At 38.6% G+C, this 24,438-nt stretch overlaps 1 protein-coding gene across 1 annotated transcript in view; it reads left to right on the forward strand.

Moving 5' to 3' along the window:
- The first annotated feature begins 8,513 nt into the window (after nucleotides 1-8,513).
- The window catches only part of slc1a7a (solute carrier family 1 member 7a), a 46,489-nt gene continuing 30,564 nt past the window's right edge, over nucleotides 8,514-24,438 (forward strand). Inside the window, exons 1-2 of the mRNA XM_042497804.2 lie at nucleotides 8,514-9,071; nucleotides 20,330-20,409. Coding sequence (XP_042353738.1) covers nucleotides 8,931-9,071; nucleotides 20,330-20,409 — 221 coding nt within the window. The 5' untranslated portion in view covers nucleotides 8,514-8,930. The remainder of the gene's footprint in view (nucleotides 9,072-20,329; nucleotides 20,410-24,438) is intronic.

Consider the following 24,438-nt stretch of genomic DNA (forward strand, 5'->3'; position numbering starts at 1 on the left):
TGTGTTTTCCATTGTCAGTCAGTTAGATTGTTCAAGTGTTTGTTGTAGGTTTGATCACCAGGAATGATAAAACTATGTACAGAAATAAGATTTCATATCTGGTGGACTGGTGTGGCACAAATAACCTAAAACCAAGGAACTAAATGTGGAGTAAATATCTCGTCCACTTTGAGATGGAAGGAAACACCAGAACTATTTTAAAAGAAAACTCACCAGAGACTTTTCTTTTTTAAAACAGCTAAAAAAGTGTTGGGTGTCCAGCAAAGGTTTATTGCATTTATATCAAGCAGCAGTGGAGAGCATCCTTACCTTTGCCATAACTGTCTGGTTTGGGAACATGTCTACAGAGACTTTTTATTATTTTATCCTTTCTAATGGTTTGGATTTCACTTATTTTATGTATTTGTTTGTTTATGTATTTGCCTTTATCCTTATTCTGTCTGTCCATGGAGCTCATTGAACCAAATTGTAATTGACTGTGTGGATATGGCAATATAGCATTAAATTAAAAGTGTTGAAATAGTAAGACTAAAAGTCCAAATTTTAAGGTGTGTCAGGATGGTGGATTGATCAAATAGAACAGGACTTTAAGTACATCATCACTGTTTCTTTTTTCTAAAAGTAAAAAATTTGTAGAATTTATTATGACAGATGCAAAAACTTTATTAAAGCAAATAAGGGAGAATTTCTATGAGCAGTTACATAAATTCACCATATTCCCATAATACTCCAGTTTTTTTTATATTTTAGTCATTTTTTGTTTATGTTAGAATTACTTTATTCATTTGGATGGAAATTTCAGAAGTCACTGAAATTAACCTAACAATAGACCTAATAATTTCTTTGAGCGTTATGTGTTGGAAATGTAAAAGTAAAAGTAATGTGTTTGTGTAAAAAACAAAATGCATTCAGCCACTGAACTTGTCCCCGTACAAACATTCATATGATATCTAACGAATCAGCACCCACGAATGGCGTCATCACATGGACTTCACGTAAAGTTATGCATTAAAGGCAAAATTACGTGCACTAGGTTTAGGAAAACAAACATGGTATCAATGTACTTTAAGATAACTCAAAGTTCACTTGGTTTTATACAGTGCTGAACACTGGTGTCCTGGGGGAAAGTCCTGTGTTTGTTTGACCACTCCATCACTCAAACCTGCCTCTTTATGTGGACCTTCAGCCTTTATTATATTTTTGCCCCTAATAATAATTTCTTATTTACTCCTGCCAGTGGCTTCGTTGATTCTTTATTTAAAACAACCTTTCATGAAATGTCATTAGGATTAAGTCAGAGACCTACTTTTTCTCCAATGCTAAGGTTGCCTTGTGTGGTCACTTGAAAACCTTTTCTCAGTCTGTGACAGAGTGTGAGAGAGTGCGTCATATCTCCAAAGCATGTCTCATAACCCTATAACTGTGGCAAAGAATAAGACGAGCAACTGAATGAAAATCTTAAATGATATTCTGTTCTCTAGCTAAAGGACAAAATGACACTTCACTACATCTATATCCACGCCCCTGTTCTTTGTGCCTATTTGTGCTTTGCAAACTCTACCACAGAATTTTGATTTTTGAGTGAGATCTCTGTGTCCCTGTGCTAATGAAAGATGTTGCAGTGAAAACTGCACCGTGTCAGCTGTAGAAGCTTCACTCTCCTCTGCGGTGAATGTAGAGATACTGAATAGCCTCTTTTTACAGATCTGCAACAAAAGTGGCCTTTTTTGAAATGACATTTTCTGCAGGGCACTAAAATGGCATTAGCGATTAGCATTTGAGACCACAGCGGATTCTGTGTGTGTCCGAGTCCACGTCCTTAGCCGCAGACGACAGCACATCCTGGAGCCCAGTCAGGGATTACACTGCAGCCTCACAACAGATGTGGCATCTGGGATTACAATTAGAGTAATATCACCCATCATGTGAAAGCTTGTTATGTTAACGTAAAAGGAAAGCCTCTGGTTTTCCCCATGTGTGACACGTGGGGCATTGTTGTTAATGGAAATGAAATAAGCTGTTTGCATTGTGCAGGACGTTGATGTAATCAGGATGATGAAGGTCTGAGAATGGATGCACAATGGGGCTGTTTTTGTTGCTTGCATTGCAAGACTACTTTTTCATTCTTGTCCTTACAATTTCATAAATCAATTAACTTTGAGCCTATCATTTCTGGTCCCTCTCTTTTGTCTTTCTTATTTCTTTTTTTTTTCCAAGATACTTTACCTCCTGTGTCCTTGTTTGCATCTGTCCAAATGCTTCCCATTCCTTTGCTTCCTGTTTTATATCCCTGTATGGTAGAACTTGCTTTTTTATCAAACTAATTTGCAACAGAAAATTTATATGTATTGGAGGAAATGTTGGCCAAGTATGTGTACGTATACAAGAAATATGACTTCATTTTTAATTGCTCTGAGTGTACATGTACAGAAATAGACATGCAGGTTAAGTAATACTGTTTGGTAATGCCAGCCTGTTCTCATTCCAAGGCTGTCAAATGCAGCTGCTTTTGCAGTGCTTTCAGTGTAAAATCCCAATGCCAAAAGCCACCATTCAGGTCCGCATGGTATGCCGTTCAGCATCAGCTTAGAATGCAGAAGTGAGACAAAACAGTTTTTCATTATTATATACTGCCAGACGGCCACATGGCACCGCAGCAGGGTAGTTCTCAGACGTTTAGACCACAGCCAGATGGGAACTTTCACATGCACATGATACACCGCTCAACTGCATCAGGTCAAACCCTGCTGATACCGAACTGATATAAGAGGCACAGAGATCCCTATAAAGTGGGCGGGAGGAGAGATGGATGGATCCAACAAACCCCGGACTTTCAAGTTCACTTTTTTGTCTGAATGCGATATTTTTTACCTTGTGCCTTTTTTGCCTTATCCTAACTACAGATGTCAACATGTGCTTTTCTTGACATCCTGGCATTTGTAACCATGTGCTTTTGTTGCCCAAACATAACCAGGTGCAGTGTCATCCCACCATGTACTTGTGTTGACAACACAGTAGCAGCTTCCTGAAACATCAATAGCAGACACAAAAAGGATATCTAGAGCATAATATTTAGATGTGGAAGTGGCAATATGTGATGACTTGGGATAAGAACATGTTGGTAATTAACATAATGAGGAAATGGTGTTTAATTAACGTAACTGGCTAAATATTGATACTGACCAAATCAGTAAAATTATTATTGACAATATTTTAAAAATAGACACCACAACTTCAGTTTTCTGTAAAATACAGAGAGCTTTCCCAGGAAGGATGTATGCTGCATGTGAGCAGAGTGGGTAGGTATTTTGTATTTACAGCAACAGCATTAAAGATACCATGAAGTAATTCCATCTTGCGTGGTATCTTATTCCACGGCTACATACAAATATTTCTCTATTTTTTGAATGGCTCTACCACCATGATTATGTTAAACATCATTGGAAAAACAAGTCTATACAAAGAGATATTTCTTAAAGATTTTTTTAAAATTCTAATGGTATGGTGGTCTAAAATCTTGTTTTCAGCATACATTTTTTAATTTGTTTTGGTTCAGGGATAGTCTGGGATTGAACAATTACTAAATTTAGAGTCAGACCTCCATTAGAATGGAATAAAGACACAAAGCCTTTACTGTGAATAATACAATTTGTGTTAGCAGAATGCACTGTACATTAAGTACTTTATGTTCGTTTTTAACATGCTGTGCATAACAAAGGAGCACAAGCTTTTATTTAGTCATTAATGTGATTGAGGCTTTTTGCTGTTGGGGTAAATTAATGACATTTCTTGAGCACTATGCCCTTACCATACAGCACAGAGGCTTACTATTTTAATAACATGATTATTCGATTGTTTTTTTAATTTACAGAGAAAAGCTCCTGTCCGACAGTGACTTGTGGATTCATAAAATCCAGGTGACAATGACCAACTGTCCTCCTCATAGTGGTGGCCTGCTGCATATAGTAATGACAGGTTCATTTTTTTTTTAAATGTAAAACTCTCATTGAAGTCAGTCACAAATTGTAACTCGGGCTCTCAGATTCAGATTTCAGGCTTTTAATCTAAACACAGCACGTTCATCTCTCTACTGCCTGGGTTGCTCCATATCACTCCACTAGTCAGTCAGTCAGTCAGTCATTTTCTGTAACCGCTTGTCGTCGTAAGGGTCGCGGGGGGTGCTGGAGCCAATCCCAGCTGTCATCGGGCGGAAGGCGGGGTACACCCTGGACAGTTCGCCAGACTATCGCAGGGCCGACACATATAGACGAACAACCATACACACTCACAGTCACACCTAAGGGCAATTTAGCACTCCACTAGTACTATATTATTTATATTTTTATAGATGTAGTTCAAAATTAGTCTCAGTGGGAGATGATTGCCATTCATACCCAACCGACTGGAAACTGGAGGGTTTACACAAAGTATGTTTGAGGAAAGCTAATAAAGCGAGAAAGGGTAGGGGTGCCAGCTGAACTCAGAACATGCTGTGAACAATGTTTCTCAAAAAACTGCAATGTGTGCCTTCTGTGTGAAATCCCGGGGATGCTCTCATTCTAAATGAACCGCTGATTGCTTGCTTGTTATGTATAACATAGTAGACATCTGCTGTTTGGGTCCATCGCAATCAGTTAACCAGTCAGAGTTCTTCATGCTATTTGTACTCATTTGTTTCCAATTACAGCTTTTTGATTGCTAAGGCACCATCTTTTACTTTAAAGGCTATTTTTTTCCAAAACCTCTATACGCTATAAACACACACCAAACCAGGAAGATAATATACATCTCTTGCAAAAGCAAATAATTCTTGGATAACTCTTCAAATTCTTTTGTGTTTTTGCATCAATACAGCGCTCAAAAACCATCATTTGAATAAGCACACGAGGCACCACCGACAATATAAATGAAAGAACACTTGTGGCTTCTGCTTTTTCTGTGTGCAGGGTATAACATGAGCAGTTTGTGTATCCAAATGTGTTAAGTATAGATGTTTACGTATTCCAAAGATTACATTCTATCAGTACAAATAAGCGGGAAAAAATTTTACTCAAAAAGTTCTTTTTTTTATAACTTATTTTTTATTAACATTTTCTTTGAACAGTTACAGTTAGAAGGTGTATCCTGAATAGTTCATTAGTCATTTATAGTTTTCTCAAAGTCCTTATTGTCCAGTGGTAATGGTGGTGTCCTCTTCCTGGCTTCTGTATTCAGTCCATTTTTCCCATTTTTCATTGAATTGCCTCTCCTGCAATCTCAATTTATGTGTCAGTTTTTCCATAACAAATAACTCCTCCACAATGCACAGCCACTGCTCCTCGGTCGGTGGGTCCACTTTATACCATAGTCTTGTAATTGCCTTTTTGCTTGCCGATAACAATATTTTAAGTAGATACTCGTCCTCTTTTTGTACTATATCCTGTGTCAAATTTCCTAGATAAAATATCTTGCCAGACTATCGCAGGGCCGATACATTTGAGTATCTCATACCCAATTATTTTTTTAAGGCCTCGCCATATTATTTCCCAATATCCTTTTATCTTTTGGCAAGACCAAAATATATGTGTGTGACCTACATCCATGTGTCCACATGCTCTCCAACATGGCTGCTGGTTAGATAACATTTCCTTCCTAATTTTTGGAGTAATAAAAAATCTAGTCATATTTTTCCAGTTGAACTCTCTACAGATCTTGGAGCTGGTGGCCATGCACTGCGTTTTACAAATAGCAAACCATTCTTCTTCAGTTATTTGTTCCTTCAACTCTTTTTCCCATTTTTCTTTGATATACAAAGAGGAAACCTTTCTACATGTCATCAAACCTTTGTATAGAGCTGAAATCACTCTGCATTTTTTGCCCTCATAGGCTTTCTGAAAAACCTCAATAACTTCATTTGTTGTATCTGTTTTTATCTCCTTTTCATAATAATCCCTTATTTATCGCTCGTGTTCATCTAATCCAAATTTTTCCTTTAATCTTTCAAAACTCTGCAACTTGCCCCGTTCAGTCATTATATATATTGCCGTGATGCCTTTATTCCTCCATTTCTTAAACCCTTTATCATGAATACCGGGTATAAACCTTGAATCATCTGCGAACCAACTCAAAATCATCTCCTTTTCCAGCTTATATCTTTCAACCACTGTGTTCCATATTCCAATAGTAGTTTTAGTTATTAGATCTAAATGATTACTTAATTTGCTCAATAATCCTTTATGTGTTATTAAATTTCGTACTTCTATGTCCTTTATCCCTACTTCTAAATTTTTCCATCTTGCATTATACCCGTCCTTGCACCAGTATATTAAAGGTCTGATCTGTGCAGCGTAAAAGTATTCTTTAAGGCTTGGTAAAGCCACACCTCCTTTATCTTTAGGGAGCTGCAGAGTTTTGTATCTAATCCTGGGTTTCTTTCCTCCCCATATAAACCTTGATATCCACTTATACCATTCTATAAATTGTTTTTGTGGGATCATCACTGGAAGTGACTGAAACAAATACAACAGCCTTGGTAAAATATTTATCTTAATTATCTCTATCCTTGAGCTAAAATCCAAACTAGTAAGTGACCATCTCTCCAAATCTTTCCTTATTTCTTGATTTATTTTCATATAGTTTGCATCATATAGCTTATCTATTCTTTTTGTGATATTTACACCTAAATATTTTATAGAATTTTCATTCCACTTTCCATTCCAAAATCTGTGTTTTTGTGACAATAAATTTGTACCCTGAATAGCTTCCATAATTCTCTAATAAGCTCATTAATTTTGGAAAACTTTCATTACTCAATTCATTATACTCAAAAAGTTATAACGCTTCTCAAAAAACAAAAGCACACAGAAAAAAATTTAACTTTGTTAGAAATGAAATTAAGTGGGGGAAAAAAGGTATAATATCACCTTCTTTGTGGGCAATCCAATTGCCTGAAAGAATGGTTGGCATTCCATGTTTCTGCAAAACATGATACATTAAATTACATTATGTTTGCAGATCATTACATTGGGTATACGTTGAAGCACTGTGGTTAACATGTGGTTATTTTTAGGCACAAAAACACTCGGTTATAGCTTGGAAAATATCATGTTTTGGCTGAAAATACCCAGTTTTGGGGGCACAATCCAAGTCTTGGTGAAACATTTTTTAAAAAACTTGTTTTTGTTTGTTTGTTGTGGATCTGGTCATGAGACTTCATCCACATCTCACTTTTTATTTAATATTGGCCTCCACCTCCTCTACAAGTGTTACAGTATTTTTTTTCTTTACACATGCAGGGGCAGAGAGTTTGCTACTGTACACCAATTGTAGCAGGCTGACCTTCAGGATACCTTGATAGTTGCCAGCAGCATGTGTAATACAGGCTGACAGCCCATCTTCACTATAATCATCCATATTGCTTCAATCCCGTTTTAGTCTCCGTCAGACATTAGTATTTGGTCTTTGGATGATATCATTCAGGAAATGCGACAGTAGATACTTTCTCAGTAATGCACCACTCCTGTCTACCACACTTTCCATCAATGCTCAAGGCCCCATTATTGTAACATTAGGCTTTTACATCTGCTTTTTTTTTTTTTTTTTTTTTGCACATATGTTCAGATCTGTTTTTTTCTGTTGTTGTTGAACAGCACAAACCACATACAATCAAGTATTTTCTGATTTGGGCCACTTTCATTTTAGTTTCTTCTTTATATACAGGTCTATTTTTTTGTAATATGATCTCAGTCTGAATACACTTGTTGATGTGACTTTTACATCACTTGCTTGGAACCGAGAAAGCAGAAACTGAAGACACCCTCTATGAAGAAGGCGTGGTGAAGAAATTGCTTATAGATTTAATGCAAACATTTTTGATTGACACTAACATAAAATATAGACAACTGCCAGCGTTATCACATTAATTCATATTAGTATTAACCTCCACATCACCTCAGTGCACTCAGCCCGGGGCATTCTGTATTCTGTATGTGACGGACTGCTATACAAACAGTGTATACATGCTCTAATATATATTCATGACCTTCAATGTGTGTGTGTGTGTGTGCGTGTGTGTGTGTGTGTGTGTGTGCCTGACAAGGTGAATTATGATCAGTGGGCAATCAGCTGTGGACATAAACTGTGCCTATATTTGTGTTGTGTCATCCCTATCATGTTCAACCATGTGTGCTGCACCTCTATTAATATAAAAACAGGTCAGCAACTAGCAATAATTTTAGGTCCCTGTTTTTGGTTTGTGCTGTCATTTACCTCATGTCACTTGGGCGAATTTTTCTCTTTTTTTTTTTCTTTTTTGTGGTCTGGAACAATCCGCTGTCCAATTGTTCAGAGAGCTCTCTAATCCAGCCTTAGATCTGAGTCGTGCAGCGCAGCCTAATAGGATCGTAGTATTAACCCTGATGACAATACCACCAGCTGTCGTAGAGCCCCCTATTGGCCACCAAGAGGACTGTGTCGGAGGGGGGTTGGAGAGACAGAGAGGGAGGTGACTGACAGAGAGAGACAGACACAGATGGACAGAGATAGTGTGTGATGCTCTTAGTCTCATATGGAATAATCAAGGAGGCAGTTCGGAGGAGGAGCACAGAATCTCCTGAAGTGCTTTATTTTTGGACGACTACCTCTTTAATTTTACTTTTCAACCCCCTCCCTTAACTGAAACTTTTTTCTTTCTTTAAACTTTTTCTCATTTCTCTCCCACTCCCACTCTCTTCTCAACAGTCTGCATCTATCTATCAAGCCCAGCCTGCTGCGTCCACACTCTAATATTTCTTCTGGAGTGGTGGCAGCAGCTGTTGGCTCTGTTTTGGTTCTATATGGCTGAATAAGTGCTTAAAAAAAGGTGGGGGCTTGCTCTGGTGGTTTTCTCCGCGGGGGGTTCGGAAGTTGCAGTCAGGACCAGGACAAGCAGGAGGAGGAGGCGGTGGAGGAGGATGGCGGTGGCCCTGGATGAAGTGTGGGGGCGGGTGAAGAATGTCTGCAAGCAGAACGGACTGCTCATCCTGTCTGTGCTGGCCGTGGTCATTGGCTGCCTGCTGGGCTTCTTCCTCAGAGGCAAGCAGCTCTCCGAGCAGGTCAGTTGGTTAAAGTGCCTGGTGGTGATTGTGACACTTGGTTCCCCCACACACACTAGCCACCTGCCCACCCCCACCCGCTCGCCCGCCTTATCTCTCCACTCAAGAGTGTCTTAAATGCTGTGATGGATTCAGGCCACATCACCTAATACAGACGATTACCCATTTCCCCTTTCCCTGTATCTCCCTTTTTACCTCAACTCCATGTGCTACACATCAACATTTTTACACACTCACCAACATGTACTACTATCTTTGTGAGGACACCGTTTTAACAGTTACTCCACGGAGGCTTTGCCACAACCGCTATATATCAAACCCTAACCTTTACCCCAACCCTAACCCTAGACATGAATTCAACTTTAACCTTAAAACCCAGTCTTAACCCCTAAATTAACCATGTGGGGACTGTTTTTTGTCCCCAGATGGAAGAAACTGCAAGTCCCCACATTGGGGTGAATTCACGCACACTCGACCACTCACAAATTCACTTCATATAAATAGTATTTGCACTTTATCATCACAAACCAGCCTCTCTTAGCCTATCTAAGCCCATTTAAGTCCACCAAAGTACAGGCTTCATCACCATGATCAGCCCCACCAGGATCATGTAAGCACAAGACGGGACGATGTAATCAATAATAGACTGTGCTTCAGACAGATGGAAAAGACTTGGTGGTTGTTCAGTTCCACCTTAGTGTCTAATACGAGCTTCTTTAGATAGCTCACAGTGGTAATGCAGCGTGAGCAAAGCGTCGAAAGACAGTGTTAAGAAGCCTCTAGGGTTGCGTGTTTTTTAAAAGGGGAGAAGAGGGGAAAAAAACACTTCATGAGAAAGGTTAGCTGGCTCCTAGAATGGCATTAAATTGGCTCATCTGAAAGCCAATTGCCAATTGCTGCGGCAGGCACATTGTAATAGCCGCAGACATCCCCAAGAGCAAGAGAATATTTTTTTTCTGCTTTTAAAAATGTGAAACAGTATCTCATTAGTCGCTCAGATTGCCTATAGCCTCTCAGATGAACTCCATGGAAAGGGATTGCCGGTGGGGAGATTAGTTGTCAATCACTCACACAGACATGAAGTCAACAATTTGTGTCCACTTATATAATTCACACACGACTGAACGGGAAGTGGAATTAAATAGTTAGAATTCAGAGAATGCTAGGAGGCTGCAGATGAGCGGAGAAATCATATTTCTGCAGGCGACTCTTTGATTATTTCCCTAAGAACGTTGTGTTTGAGAATGAATGAAGTCATGGTTTAAAAGGCATGAAAATATGTTACAGATTCTAAGCAGAGAACGCATGTGTAACATTGCATTTGAAAGGGAAGCCTCTATTTTAAGGGTACTTGAAAAGAACAGAGAAATGAAATGGAAATCAGATGATGAAATGTTTGTCTTGTTAGAGGGAGTGGATGTATGTTGGATTTCATATGTATGATGTAAGGTCCGTGTGGGTTTCCATTAATGTTTGAGCATGCCTGTGATGTCAAACAAAATTCTGGCAAGACACAGGGGAACTGCAGATGTGAGTCCTCATCCATGATCCATGTGCACAGTCTGTTTTATATGGAACTCAGACTGAGACAAGTGAAACATTTTAGTCTCTGACCATTGCTAATGAAGCTAACAGCACAGTACCAGTGCAGTTAAAAAAATAAAAATAAAACAAGGCAAGATCTGTTTATCTAGCTTTACATGCTGCAGGTAACATATGTAGATGCAAGTTTTCTTTGAGTCAAAGTGGAAATAAGTACATGGGAATGTACCCACATTAGTGTATTATCTATATAAACACCTCATCAGGGTCACAAAAGCTACAGGAGCCACTGGGTTGAATTCATCACAGTGAGCTAGTAATGCCTCAAGTTACTTCATATTTTCCTGCCCTCCCACTATTTGATGAAGGGCAGGCACACACCGGCAGCAGAATACATTGTGAAAATTAACTACATTTTGAACTGCAAGCAAATGTGTGTCTACTTGCTGAAATTTCATGAAACAGAATTGTGCACCACATGGAGAATTTGTTCATGGTAGTCTTAATAGCTAAGATCTTTTGATGTGGGGTTGTATGGGGTATTTATCTATGGCGCATTACATACAGTGGATGTCAGTCAGCCCCCCCCCCCCGCTTTAAATGCCACAAGTGCTGATACAGAAGTTAAGAGATGTACTGCTGTGGATGGAATGGATACAGCAACAAAACATATTTTAGCCACCTAAAAAAATCAAATATCAGTTGAAGCGTTCACTGTCTTTTTAGTATTTCAGTTCCCCATCTATGCTCTTATCAAAGTTACCAGACTCCACTGACAAGTAATAATTTTAGCTTGCTGAACACAGGAGCTGCTGGTCTACCACTGACTCTATTTGTTATTTTGAATGTGTTGTTCTGTGACATTAGTAAATCCAAACAAACCCCTTAAAACACTGAATGAATGATCGTAGACCAGCAGCTCTAGTGTTCAGTGATATTACATTTATGTTTAATTTTAATGGAGTCCTACTTTCAAGGGCAAATATAATGGCTTCAGTTCCCTTTTGGAAATTTCTGTCTGATAGTAATGTAAAGCAGGAAAAAATATTCAAAACAGCATGTGCTTTCAAATTGACATTGATTTGTTTAGGTGGCTGAAATATGTTTTGTTGCTGCCCCTATCCACAGCAGCACATTTCATAGCTTCCTTGGTGGTTCTCCTGTCTGCTTCTCCAAACTGGGGGCATGCCAATAGACATCTAGTATATAAAGTGATAATGGATTAGAACCTCAGACAACCCCACTACAAAAGATCCAAACTATTCCTTTAAAAAAAGGATGAATGAATGGAAATTATAAGGAGACACACTAAGGTACTTCAGTAAGTCAGGCCTGATTCGTAACAATATTTTCTTCAAAGTAGCCTATATTTCCTTCTGTCCTCTATAGACCTATATTGTTATAAAACTACAGTTCAAAGCCATGCAAGCTATTCTGTGAGGCTGTACTCAGCCACACTGGAAGCTGAATTTAAATGCTAACATCGGCATGCTAACATAGGCTACACAAAATGACAATGCAAACTTGATGATGTTTAGCAGGTATAATGTTAACGATGTTGGGTATCTTAGTTTAGAGTGTTAGGTTATTAGCACTGAACACAAAATACAGCTGGGGCTAATTGTAACATCACTCATTTTGCAGGTATTTAATCACATAAAGAACAGTATTGGGCGCATTAAGATGTTGACCTCCTGATTAAAAGAGAGGAAACTTTGAGGATAACAAAACAAAATTTTAGGGCAATCCACTCGATAGTTCTTGAGATAATTTGGTCTTAACTAAAGTGTTGTCCGACATAACTTAAAAACAAAGACACCCCCCCCCAAACAGTGTATATGAAGAATTAAAGTTAAGATCTAACTTAATTTTAGGCGGGTAAAAAAAAAAGTGGGGGAGAGTTTCATGGTGAGGCAATGCTCACTTCTCTGTCACAAACATATTAAGCTGGGAGTGTGGTCAACAAGCTAGACAATTTGCCCACGCTGAACCTGCAAAAGACAGTTTTTACACTCTCAGCAGATAAAAAGAAAATACCCTATTAGCTTCCTGGAGAGTGCCTCTCAACAACCCCGAACTGGAGGTGTGCAATTCATGTTCAGTTTGAAATATGAGGAATGTCGACAACATGTGGCTCCCAATTGTTGTGTGCGTGTGTTGTTGTTGTTGTTGTTGTTGTTGTTTTAGATTTTATTACAAGTCACGTGGTGAAAATTCAGTCCCTTGAAGAAAGCAGAATAAATATTTGTATGAGTAAGCACTGCGCACCGTAGAAAAATGTTTCCTAATTTTTACTGTGTTTTTCAATGTTTACTGTGGAATGAAAAGGGTGGTGGTGGATTAGAGTCAACTGTGCAGCAGCTGGCAGGGTGAAGGTGAGGACAGTCATGCTCACACTGCATCCATGAATACAAGGTGAAAAGCAGAGTTTAGAGCATGGGGGTGGGGACATGTTTATTATGATGTTATGCATACTTGCATTTATACAAAGCATTAATGAAATGTGTTGGTCTCTCTTTCTATGCCTTGCTATAGATGCCAACATAATCAATGAGTCATGTCTTTTTTTTTTTTAAAGGGATTTAAGACGTATATTTTTGTAGTTATATTGACAAAGAACCACAAAGGGATTTCTTACTTGAAATTTCTAGCTTTCAGGTCACGTTTATTAAAAAGTCTTTATATGAGTCATAAGACAACAAAATAAATGGCATACATTATTAACATGGCATGCTGAATATAAAGAAAAACAACAGTGAAGAAAATTAAACAGCTCACAGAGTTGAAGAACAAAATTAATGGTGGAGCTCTGAGGAAAGCATTTGTATTTAAATGGTTATTTTAATTTAAAGCGAGGGCAAACAGAAATGTCAAAAGGTAAATGAGGCTGATATTACTGTCTTCAATAGACTGTGGCCCACTCATTTTTCTAAGCCAGCACAAAGGTAGGAGTGGTGGTGAAACTAGACAATTTAAAGCATTCACTGATACCGGCTATGTCGGTATACCTTGTTGAAAAAAGGGGCTAAATAGCTGCAAATTATTCAAAATTTTGGCGAAAGGAACAACTGGCATGGTGCTTTGCAAAGGGGTACCTTTGAATTCTTATCTCGAGATAGCTGAATGAAAATGGGTTCAAGAGTTTCTAAACTTGAGAAGGCTTGTTCACAGTAAATGTTTTGTTCCCTACAGTGTATTTAAAATTAAAGCTGTATATTTGTCTTTTTAAGGGGACAACCAGATACAGAAACATAACAAATTAAAACAGGATTGTTGCAGAACTCAAAGTCTGATGAGTACCCTTATAAGTTTATGCACATCAGATAATTAGCAATATTAACCACAGAATAAGAAAAAAACATATCAGTGTGCATTTTCAGATCAGATCAGATTTTCCGCAGCCCTATCCAGCCGCCCAGATGAAAAATTTCTGGGGGCGCCACTGTACGTACTTGCAATTTATGCCAGTGCAAGAGAATGCAAGAGAACCCCCCCCCCCCAAACACACACGCAAACACACACACACACACACACACACACACACACACACACACACACACACTATGGAGAGAATTTCACCACAGGATTGTGTGCCTTTTATGGCTGTTGAATCTGCACAAATAAGATAGAAGGAAACTGTCTCAAATCCCTTATAAAGGGTTAAAGGCACCCCTAACTGCACTGCCAACCACATAGCATCTCCTTATTTGTACATATCATTGTGATGTATACATTTGACACAAAATTGTCTTGTTTTTACATACACAATCCTCATTGCGAAAACAGTCCAAATCACAGAGATCTGCAATAACAGCGACATGCAATTACTGTGAAATTATAAGCTCCTTCAGAGAATTTATTGTAATTATGTCATCATCTTTGTTAGTCTGTAGGCACATGTTTGAAAACATCAGCAACACTGACAGATGTGAGTTCAATCCCAAATAGGTTTTTTTCTCAGATACGTTTACATTCTGTGTCTGAAATTGAGAGGAATGCCTCTGCATCTCCTCAGTCTGGACCTGTAGCTCACGGGTTCCCTTTTAGTTTTCTTTTTCTGCCTCCCATTATCCTGTATAGGCGCAAATGTAGTGTCTAAACTTTGAATTTGAATCATTTGAATCACACAAAAGAAAGGGCAAATTGCACTCAGCTGCAAAACTTTATGTGTGTGTGTTGGTGCTGTAATATAATTACCAAACTTAAGATGCGGTTGATAGGTTGCAAGTGATGCACAATTCATGGAGCTTTTAGTGGCTGCAGTCCATTCTTTATGAAAGTGCCTATCAGAATACTATGTTCACTGACTGACATACAGCAACACAAAGCAGATAAATGTACCCACTCCACACACACAGATGTGCGCTCACTCAGCCATTTGGCCTAAAAGCTCTGTCACCTCAGAACAGACTCAAAAAGCTTTTATTGCTCCATCTCACTGCACAGATGTGCCGTACTTACATTTCATTTTTTTCCATTTGCACCTTTGTTTGGTTCTTCTGCAGGCTTTTCCCTCTCATGACTTAACATCATCATCGTTGTTTTGTTTTGTTTGTGTCTTTTGTAAAAACAAATAAAATAAAAAAAGGTAATTTTGCAAATCTTTGCATCAACTGCATAACTTCACATTTCATTCATTTTAGACAAAACATTAATAAGTATTACCTGCTTGGTTATATAGTTTGTTGTTCCTTCAAAGTTGTTTTGCAAACATGTTAGCAAGAAGTTGCCTTTTACGCATTTGGCAAGTTTTTTAATAATATGGATTCTTCATGTTTTTGGCCCTCAGCGGTCCAGTATCCACTCTCTTGTAGCTCAGTATTTGGTCTCCACCAACCCCTGAGAAAAATATCTGGCTCTTTAGCTGCTAAATGCCTCACCAGGTAGCTGCTACAGGCCAGAAACTCAAAGCTAAACACTACAGAGTAAAATCAGGTAAAACAATTTAATCACTAGCGCTCTTTCACATTACATGTAGTTTTTTGGTACAATGTTGAAAAAAAAGGTATTGATTATCATCTCTATCTTGTAGCCTCATATTTTCGGATGCCATTCATCCTTCTTTTCCAACACTATTTACCTTGTTGCAAAGGGAACTCATTTGGACTTTTTCTGCCCATGTCCAAGGGCTTGTATGTAAACTGACAGGAAACAAGGAAGAAACAAGGGGACAATTGTGGACATTGTGTTAATGATTATGTTAATTTGGTGGTTTCATATACTGCAACTGTTGCCACATAGACAAAAAGTCTATGGGGATTTTTCCATTGGATTTTGGTTTTTGCAGGAAAAAAAGCTCTGTGTTAGTTCAGTAAGATCATCTCCACAAGTTAATACCACTTTTAGGATTTTTAAGTGTAAAAGCAATCTCAAGAAGCAAAAAGCTAATGTTAGGCTATGAAAGAACTGCACCACAGACACATTACTTAAATGCTGCCACCATTTTATATTATGTTTTATTTTTACCTCGATTAATTACCACTCTCATGTAAGTCCAGCTGTTTAGTATGCAATATTTAAACTGAAACCTGTGTATCACCATGGGTATCACACACCAAAACAAAGTGTCATGGAACTGAAACGTGATGAAATATAACAATCCCACAGCCTTCAGAGACTATCAAGTTCATACAGCAGCATCTTTGTGAATACAGATGAGGATGCAATGATCAGTCAATGCAACGTACTATAATATGGATAGTTCTCATCAGGTTAACTTTAATCGATTTCCGATCTCAGGAAAGTCTTAGCTATGGTATACATAAACTGAAACCACTGTCTCGAAGGTGAACTCTTGATTTCCTGAAAAAGCAATTACTCTTATACAAGCAGAATGTCAATATGCTGTAACTGACACCACCGGTAAAACACACAACAAAAGCTAGCTATGCATGGTCTTTTCATTTATTTATTTATTTATTTATTCATTCATTCATTCATTCATTTATTTTGTGTGTAATTCACACAGTCCACAAGGCAAATGGCAGTTGTAATGCAACTTTTCATGTATCTATATTGCAAACAACAAACAAATGCATTTCGGGTTTTAGAGGGGTATAGTGCATTCAGCCATAATACAGCACCCCTAGAGCAGTTTGGGGGTTCCTTTTCTGGCACCTCTCCAGCAGGCAGTCCACACTCCATACTTAGTCCCTAGAGGGGCTTGAACTGGAAACCTTCTGATTCCCAAGCCAAGTCCCAGACTGAGCTACTACTCTCTGCTTTTGTGAGAGTTTTGTCAATGCATGAATATAATCTGAATGCACATGCAACTCAGTGCTCTTAATTTTGACAGCACTTATATAACAAAATGAAATAACCAAGTAATTGAAGTTACTTGGTTGAAGACCGACATTTCATTCTCTTTGGGAGCACTTATGTCAATAAGCAGTAATTGTAATGTGTTTGTTTGCAAACTAAGGCTTTAAACTAGGCTGGTCATTTTATTAGCCTGCAGTTGGCAAAATGAAAGTGTTGCCATAGTGTGTGTGTGTGTGTGTGTGTGTGTGTGTGTGCGTGCGTGCGTGCGTGCGTGCGTGTGTGTGAGAGAGAGAGAGAGAGAGAGAGTGGATTATTAATGACTGTGTACTGTTTGTGATTTTTCTCGGGAATGTCACCACTGTTTGTAATACTACAAATGCTACAAATGCTGGGCCTGCATCAGTGAGCCATCGGCTCGATCACCATTGTGATACTTCACACTGTGTTCATTAATGATGAAGGGGAGAAGTCAAAGTAGGAAACATTTCATTTGTAGTACAATTATACAACAATAAATACTAAGTTTGGCATAGAATTGAGTATGTAGTTGGTTCATACTGCATAGTATGCCAGTTTTGTGTTTAAAATGCCAATGTATGCTACATTAGCAAGAATTTCTGAATTTCTTACTTTATCAAAATAATGCCTGTTTGGAAATATGCTGCAATGTTTCCAGAGACGTGAGAAAGGCTGGCTGGGTCACACCAGCTGTCAGTCATGTCATACAGTCATGTTGCTCGAGTATATTTCAGTTTGAAAAGTCTATTGGTAATGGCTTACCTACTCAGTCATTAAGTAGGTAGTATGCAGTACATATTAAGGATGTAGTAGGCTTGGCAGAACATTTGCATGTGATTTGAACACAGGCTTGTTTGTATTCCCCCTCTGTACTTATTATGACATAGAGTGCCATTTGATTTATTTTTATTTTTCAGTACAACATACATATTCCCAACTTCCTCTTGATCAAACACAGGTCAGCAAAGAGCAGATGTGACAAAACTAACAGAGGACTCATACAGTTATATAAGTCTTAGAAGCTTAAGTATTCAGTACAGTCCGAGCCCCCAGGAACGGCACCAGGCATTGAAGCCAATTTTTGTAGTGGTCAAACAGTGGAATTACATCATTTTTTTTGAGCATCACAACTATAGATGTATGTAAAGAACTGGATACTGTTTTTGAAGCAGGCTCTTGAAGCCAGAAACTTTCAACTACTGCGTGTTATATTACCTAAATGATCGGCACAGTTTCTGCATCACGGGGCCCATAGATCAGACAAACTGCAGACTTCCACAAGCCGAACTGGCCACCTCTGCTTTAGCATTCTACTGACTTCAATATTGATAAAATGTTCAATCTTGCTACTTTTCTAGATATCAGATATAGGGGTTGTGATGTTCAAAATAATTTATGCACCGAGTTGCACCGAAGTCTTCTTCACAGTGTAAGTCTATGGAAAAACGTCTCTCTCAGCTCAATGACATCACGTGACAGACACAGAAGTTGTAATTTCAACTGTTTGGCCACTACAAAAAATGGCTTCAAAGTCTGGAGTATTTCCTGGCGCCTGGCCTCGAACCCCACAAAATAAATTGTTACAATATAATTTCATCCATTCGGTCTGAGAGGTCTTATTTAAAAGTCTGAAAGCTGCACAATTAAATCATTTTACCACCTTTCAAGATAACAAGGGCTAAACCAGAAGATAGCCGAACTAAGGCTCTAGAGTGCTAGCTCCATGAGCCCCACAATATGGAAGTAATTTCATACCACAGAAATTGAAGCCCTTTTGGCTTAATGTGCCATTAAGTTACTTGAACAAATGGGGATCTGTTTCCAACATTGTATCCAGATCTCTCTATACCTCCATGGTACAAGCTCACAGGGCCACTAGCATGGCTGTCTTGTGTTTAAACACTTTGTTTTGGCAAAACTCTGGGAGTTTTTAACCAAAGAAAAACTTTGTTGTTGTTGTTGTCGTTAGATCAAATTATCTACTTAATTTGAATAGGCTGAAACTTCACACAGATTGCAAATAATGAGACCCTTTTGAATCACTCAAACAATCATGCGTAAAGCACTTTTGTTCAGTTATTTAAAGGCAACAGGTATTATTTTCAATAGAAAAAGAAAAGTAATTCTTAAAAGCGGTGAACAAATGAAGGCATATTAGTCCTTTGGGAGGCTTGATCAGTTAACAAAGCATAAAAAATAAATGCAGTTTGGGATTTTGTATCAGCAGGAAGCCACATGGCCAAACATCGTGGCTGCTTTTCAGCAGATCTGTGTTTAATAATTAGGCCATTTATGTTTGTAAAAGACAATTGTAAAGCCTACTGCAAGCCACTGCACTCTTTTCTTTTTATCAGCATTGTTCCTAAAACTCCACTGATGATTAAAAGTAATAGTTTGACATTTTGAGAAATATGCTTCTAAGGGGTTTATTTGCTATTATATTTAATATTTACAGTAAATGTATATACATAAAATATTAAGCCAGCGGGTTAGCTTATTTTAGCACAAAGCCTGGAAACCACTCTGCAGATTAAACAAACTAGATATAATTTATACATTTAGTTGGTGGATGTTTAACTTTTGGACAGAGCCAAGCTCGCTTTTTTCCCCAAGTTTTCTGCCTTTGTGCCAAGCTAAGCTAGGTTGCTGCTGGCTCCAGCTTCAAACATTACTTAAATCTCTAATCTAAACCTCTGCAAAAAAAAAGTCAATATTTTGCAAAGTGTGAAATAACTGAAAGAAATAAAGATTAGCCTTTTTTGGCCTCTTCCTTTTAGCATCAATCCAATCAACTCACTTTTGTAAACAGTAAAACCTTTTTTAAGATTTGTTGTCATGCCTTTATTATAGTGCAGTCAAAGAGTGACAGCAAAGAGGGAGAGAGAACGGGGATGGCACACAGCAAAGGGCCACAAGCCGGAATCGAACCTGGGCCGCTGCTAAGGACTCAGCCTACATGGGGCGCATGCTATACTCACTGAGCTAGAGGCAGTAGTGGCTTTACAGTGCATTTAATTACAGAGGTAATAGGAAAATATCCATCAAGTTATACAAACAAATACATATCACAAATACAATTACATTAAATATTTGATAATATATAAGTACACGAATGCCAAGGATTGATCCTTGTGGAACTCCATTACATAAACAAACTATTTTTGAGTCAGTTTCCAATAGAAAAATAACAACAGCAACAACAATGCAAATACACCTTGTCAGAAAGTCAAACCATCTTATCCTTTGGTCTAATTATGTGGTGACACAGTGCAGTGAAAAAACTCCACAGGAATGTGCATGTACGATACTTATGTTACCACAAACAGGAGTACTGCAGGTTGTCATAGTGAGCGAAATAATAATAACTACTTTTTGTATTTTGTATTTTATATGTAACTCCATGTTACAAACATTGTGTTTCTCTCTGTCACTTGCAGGAGGTGAAGTACTTCCAGTTTCCTGGAGAGCTGCTGATGAGAATGTTGAAAATGTTGATTTTGCCCCTTGTCGTATCCAGGTAAGAGCAACCCAGCTCCATAGCAACACATCATAACAGCTCCCCCCTCACACATACACATGAAAGCACCATGTGCACCATGTGAGCTTCATGCCAAGCTTTAGTCAAGAGTTGCACAATTATCTGGGTGGATACTGATTTTCAGTGCAGGAATGTGCTTGAGAAAGAAGAAGAAAAAGTCAGACTTTAATTAAAATAACTAAATAAATGAAGCAACATCAAATGCAATATATATATATGCGCAGATATTCTTATCCCTATCACAAGTTGCATCGATGTTCTAGAGTTGTATCGTATTGAATTTTTCTGTGCTGAAACGGACTTAACCAAATTAAATTAAATTGAAGTGAATTGCAAAGAGGAAATATATTTGCAGTTGCTGGGTCAGTATCATTGTCATTGCAGTCACTCTGCACCTACATAGTCTACATATAAAGAGGGGTTTCCACATGCTGCAGAATCACTTTGCCTCTAGCAGTGATTGATGTTACTTTGAAAATGTACCATCTGAGAAAGCAGGGCTGTTGAATCTACATGACTCACCTTTTCTTTTGATTAGGTGAGATGTGAAATTGGACAAGCCTTGCAGCATATTGAATGCTCAGCTTAGAATTTTGAAACTGCATCAGAATGACATGTTTGAATTTACTTTGTAGTGACTTTAGAGAGAATTGATTATGAATGTTTGACCTCGGCTATTGACTGCACTGCATAGAAGAGTGTAGTCATTTGAGAAATCCGGGTCCATAGTCCAAGAAATATCCTGAAATTGATGTAAATCAGTTGCACTGCAGAGTTTTTATTGCCTCAGAGATATTTTTCAACACACCAGTTGCACAATGTTTGTGGCACTTCATGACAAAAACAAGTCACTCACCATCTGGTGACAGAAGGTGTTTTGCACTAAGGATTTGCAGTGACAGGATAAGGGATATCAAAACTTTCGGGACTACTCAGCTGACCATCTGTATATCAATTACTCATTGAATTCATTAAGATTCATTTTTCTGGCATGCCTCTGGTAAAGAAAGAATCCAAAAATGGAGATGATTCTCTGTTAATTTAAATCAAAGGTCGCCACATTAAATTTTAACAACAGCAAAACTATATCAAAACATCCCTTTACAAACTCTCACACAATTCGTGTCCATTCATTTCTCATGTATCCAGTCATATGCTCAGTACTTCCCAAACAGACAGCCTTTTCAGACAGGGAACTGAACTGAAAGTGAAACAAATCTATACTCCATTGACGAAAACAGTCATTTATCCTCACTGAACACAGGAGCTGCTGGTCTAGCGCTGCCTCAGTCAGTTAGTTTACACAAGACATGAAAAAAAGGGAATTAAGACAAGACATAAAAGAAACACAAGCTATTATCAAAAAAATACAAATAGGATTTCAAAAGAGTAGACAATACGCATAAGCCAAACTTGGAAATGGATAAAACAGGATTTACAGTGCAGTTACACAGCAGTGTAAGATAAGAATGAATAGCTCCATATTGAGAGGCAGTGGTAAACAGGAAAGTTTTATGCCTCAATTTAAAAGAACCAAGAATTGAAGCAGACCTCAAGTAGATAAAGTAGCCTGGAGGAAATTTTAATCATGAACATGCACACATGGAATATCCCATATCAATTAGTGCAAGAGTTTCTGAGCACAAGCTTTTGTCTCTGTAATAAAACAATTCCCAGAGTTCCATATCTGATAAGTTTAACATATTTTCTCCGCAGTGTTGTGTTTTTTTCATGCATAGTCTATAGGATATTGCTCCCTGCCTATGCATGGCTGTATTTTGATTATTGTAGATGACAAGCATGACTTAGATGAGATTTTTTTCCCGCACCTTTTTCCACATCAAGGATTAAAGGGTAATGTGTATATGGAAGTAAACCTGTTACCCCTTTTTAGCTTTGGATGCATTCTTAGAAGCGCACAGCCTGCCAGATTCTCCAGTTTGACTATTTTAGGCCCAAAGCTCTTAGTTGCCTGCATGAGGTCAGTGATGTTCACCACAAAAAAAAAACTCCCAAAACAAATCATGCAAACACACCGGTTACATGCAGGGTGCTTTGTGCAATAAGCTACTTACAATCGCAACAGCAAAGACTGGATGAGAAGTTAATCCTCCCACCGTCACTCTATCTCTCTCTGTCTGTCTCTCTCTGCCTCTATCGCTCTCTGCGCCTCTGTGTCTTTCTCTTGTACTGTATGTTTCTCTTTCTGTCTTAATCTATGTTGTTTAATCACAAGGAAAAGGGCAGTAAGTGTCCATGTTTTTGCATTTATTCATGCTCATCATGGTCCACTCCCCCAAATTCACAAATTCAGAGCAGGAGATCACTTCAGTGCATGTTTCCTGCCAAACACGAGGCACGTGAGGGCAAGAGACGTTAATTACAACTAATCTGAGACAGTGTATGCAGGCAGGGGGCCAAACACAGCCAAGTTAAACACACCGCTTCAGCACACGGTAATGTCAAAGCAATCAGGGCAAAGATTCAACTGGCTGCCAGGGCTCCTGTTGAGTCTGCAAAACACTCAGTGTTCTGGTGCCTGCCTGTGACTCAATGGAGGCAATAAGGGATAATGGAAGTGGAAGTCACAGCTTGCTACTTAACTGCTGTTGAGTTTGTATTAATGTTCATCCATCCACTCACATCCAGTCAGAGATGATTTGTTGCATATCTGCATGTCTTTGCAACCTTCTGCAAACACTCATGTCAATCTAGCAACAAACAGCCTCGGTCGATACCCTGCTTTTCCTTCTCAGTCTCTCTCTTCTGCCAACTGATGACAGCCGAGTGTATCTAGATTGGGATGCACAGGCTGGCTGGTTGACTTGGTGCATGGTACAGTAGGGCTTATCTAGGGGTGAATATCCGCCCTATAGCCTGCCTGTCCCCATTTTTCCCCCCTCCCAGCGCCATCTGCGCACCAGCCAAAGCGGAAACCAGATTATCCCATAAACGCGTCATGCAGAATCAATGGCAACTCCACTTACTGCCTCCTTATGTTCCATGCTTCTTTTATTTTGAGGATTGGAATTAAAATGACATTCTAAAAAAAATAGTTTCTGAGAAAAATTTGTTCATTCTGGGTTTGTTGTGATTTCTAGCTGAAGAAAGCATTCATATTTTGATAAAGCCTTTGGAAGTTCTTGTTTACCAATGCTTTGACTGAGATTTGAAGGTCAGAGGTGAAGACGAGTTTAATGATATACAGCAGCCACACAAACATATGGCTGATCCAACCATATGTGAAGTGCTCGTCATCTGATAGTGAGGGGTAGGAGATGTCGCAAGTTGACCCAAATGGGTTTATTGCAAGAATTACTGAAGCTTGAGGTGACTAAGGTGAATGAGTCGCAGGGGAACCAGAGGAATCAGAGAAAATTATTTAGCAAGCAGTCAGGCGAAAGAGTGAATGGGATTCCTGGGGATAAAGGAAGGTAGCTGCCACAGAAACTGGAGCAAAGATGTGAAGATGAGTGGAAGGAAAGCTGGGCTTAACATACTGCGGCTTAATGCACTGATTGTCGCCAGGTGTGTGGAGGTGTGTGAGCTGGGTGAGATGATGAGCTGATTGCTTGCAGGTGTGTTGGTAGGCTGGGTCCAGGTTAGTGGCAGAGCAGGAATGAGACTCACAAATACACACACACACACACACACACACATACACAAATCAGGTACAAAAAAGGAGGGGGTAACATAGGGAAGAGACACCAGTTCTGCTGTCGTTGTGACAGTTCCTGTGTTTCCATCAACTTCTTTTTTATTTGAAGTGTTGCATTTGAAAAGTTGTACAGAAACAGCTAAATCAGACAAAACTTTTTTATGTATGTATGTTTGCTTTTGTCAAAAAAAGAGTTGATGTGCTGGCATTAAAAAAAACACCTTTGTTCAAAGAATTATAATGTAGCAAACACTTAACTCACGGCTGACCAGCTATTTCTCTGTTGCCATCTATGTACATTTTCCCAGATTATTTGTCTCCAGACAGCTTTAAAAGATGGCCAATAGAAG

This window comes from Plectropomus leopardus, chromosome 12, assembly GCF_026936395.1.
Source record: "Plectropomus leopardus strain MGB_pleo_1.0 chromosome 12, ASM2693639v1, whole genome shotgun sequence".
Classification (NCBI taxonomy): domain Eukaryota; kingdom Metazoa; phylum Chordata; class Actinopteri; order Perciformes; family Serranidae; genus Plectropomus; species Plectropomus leopardus.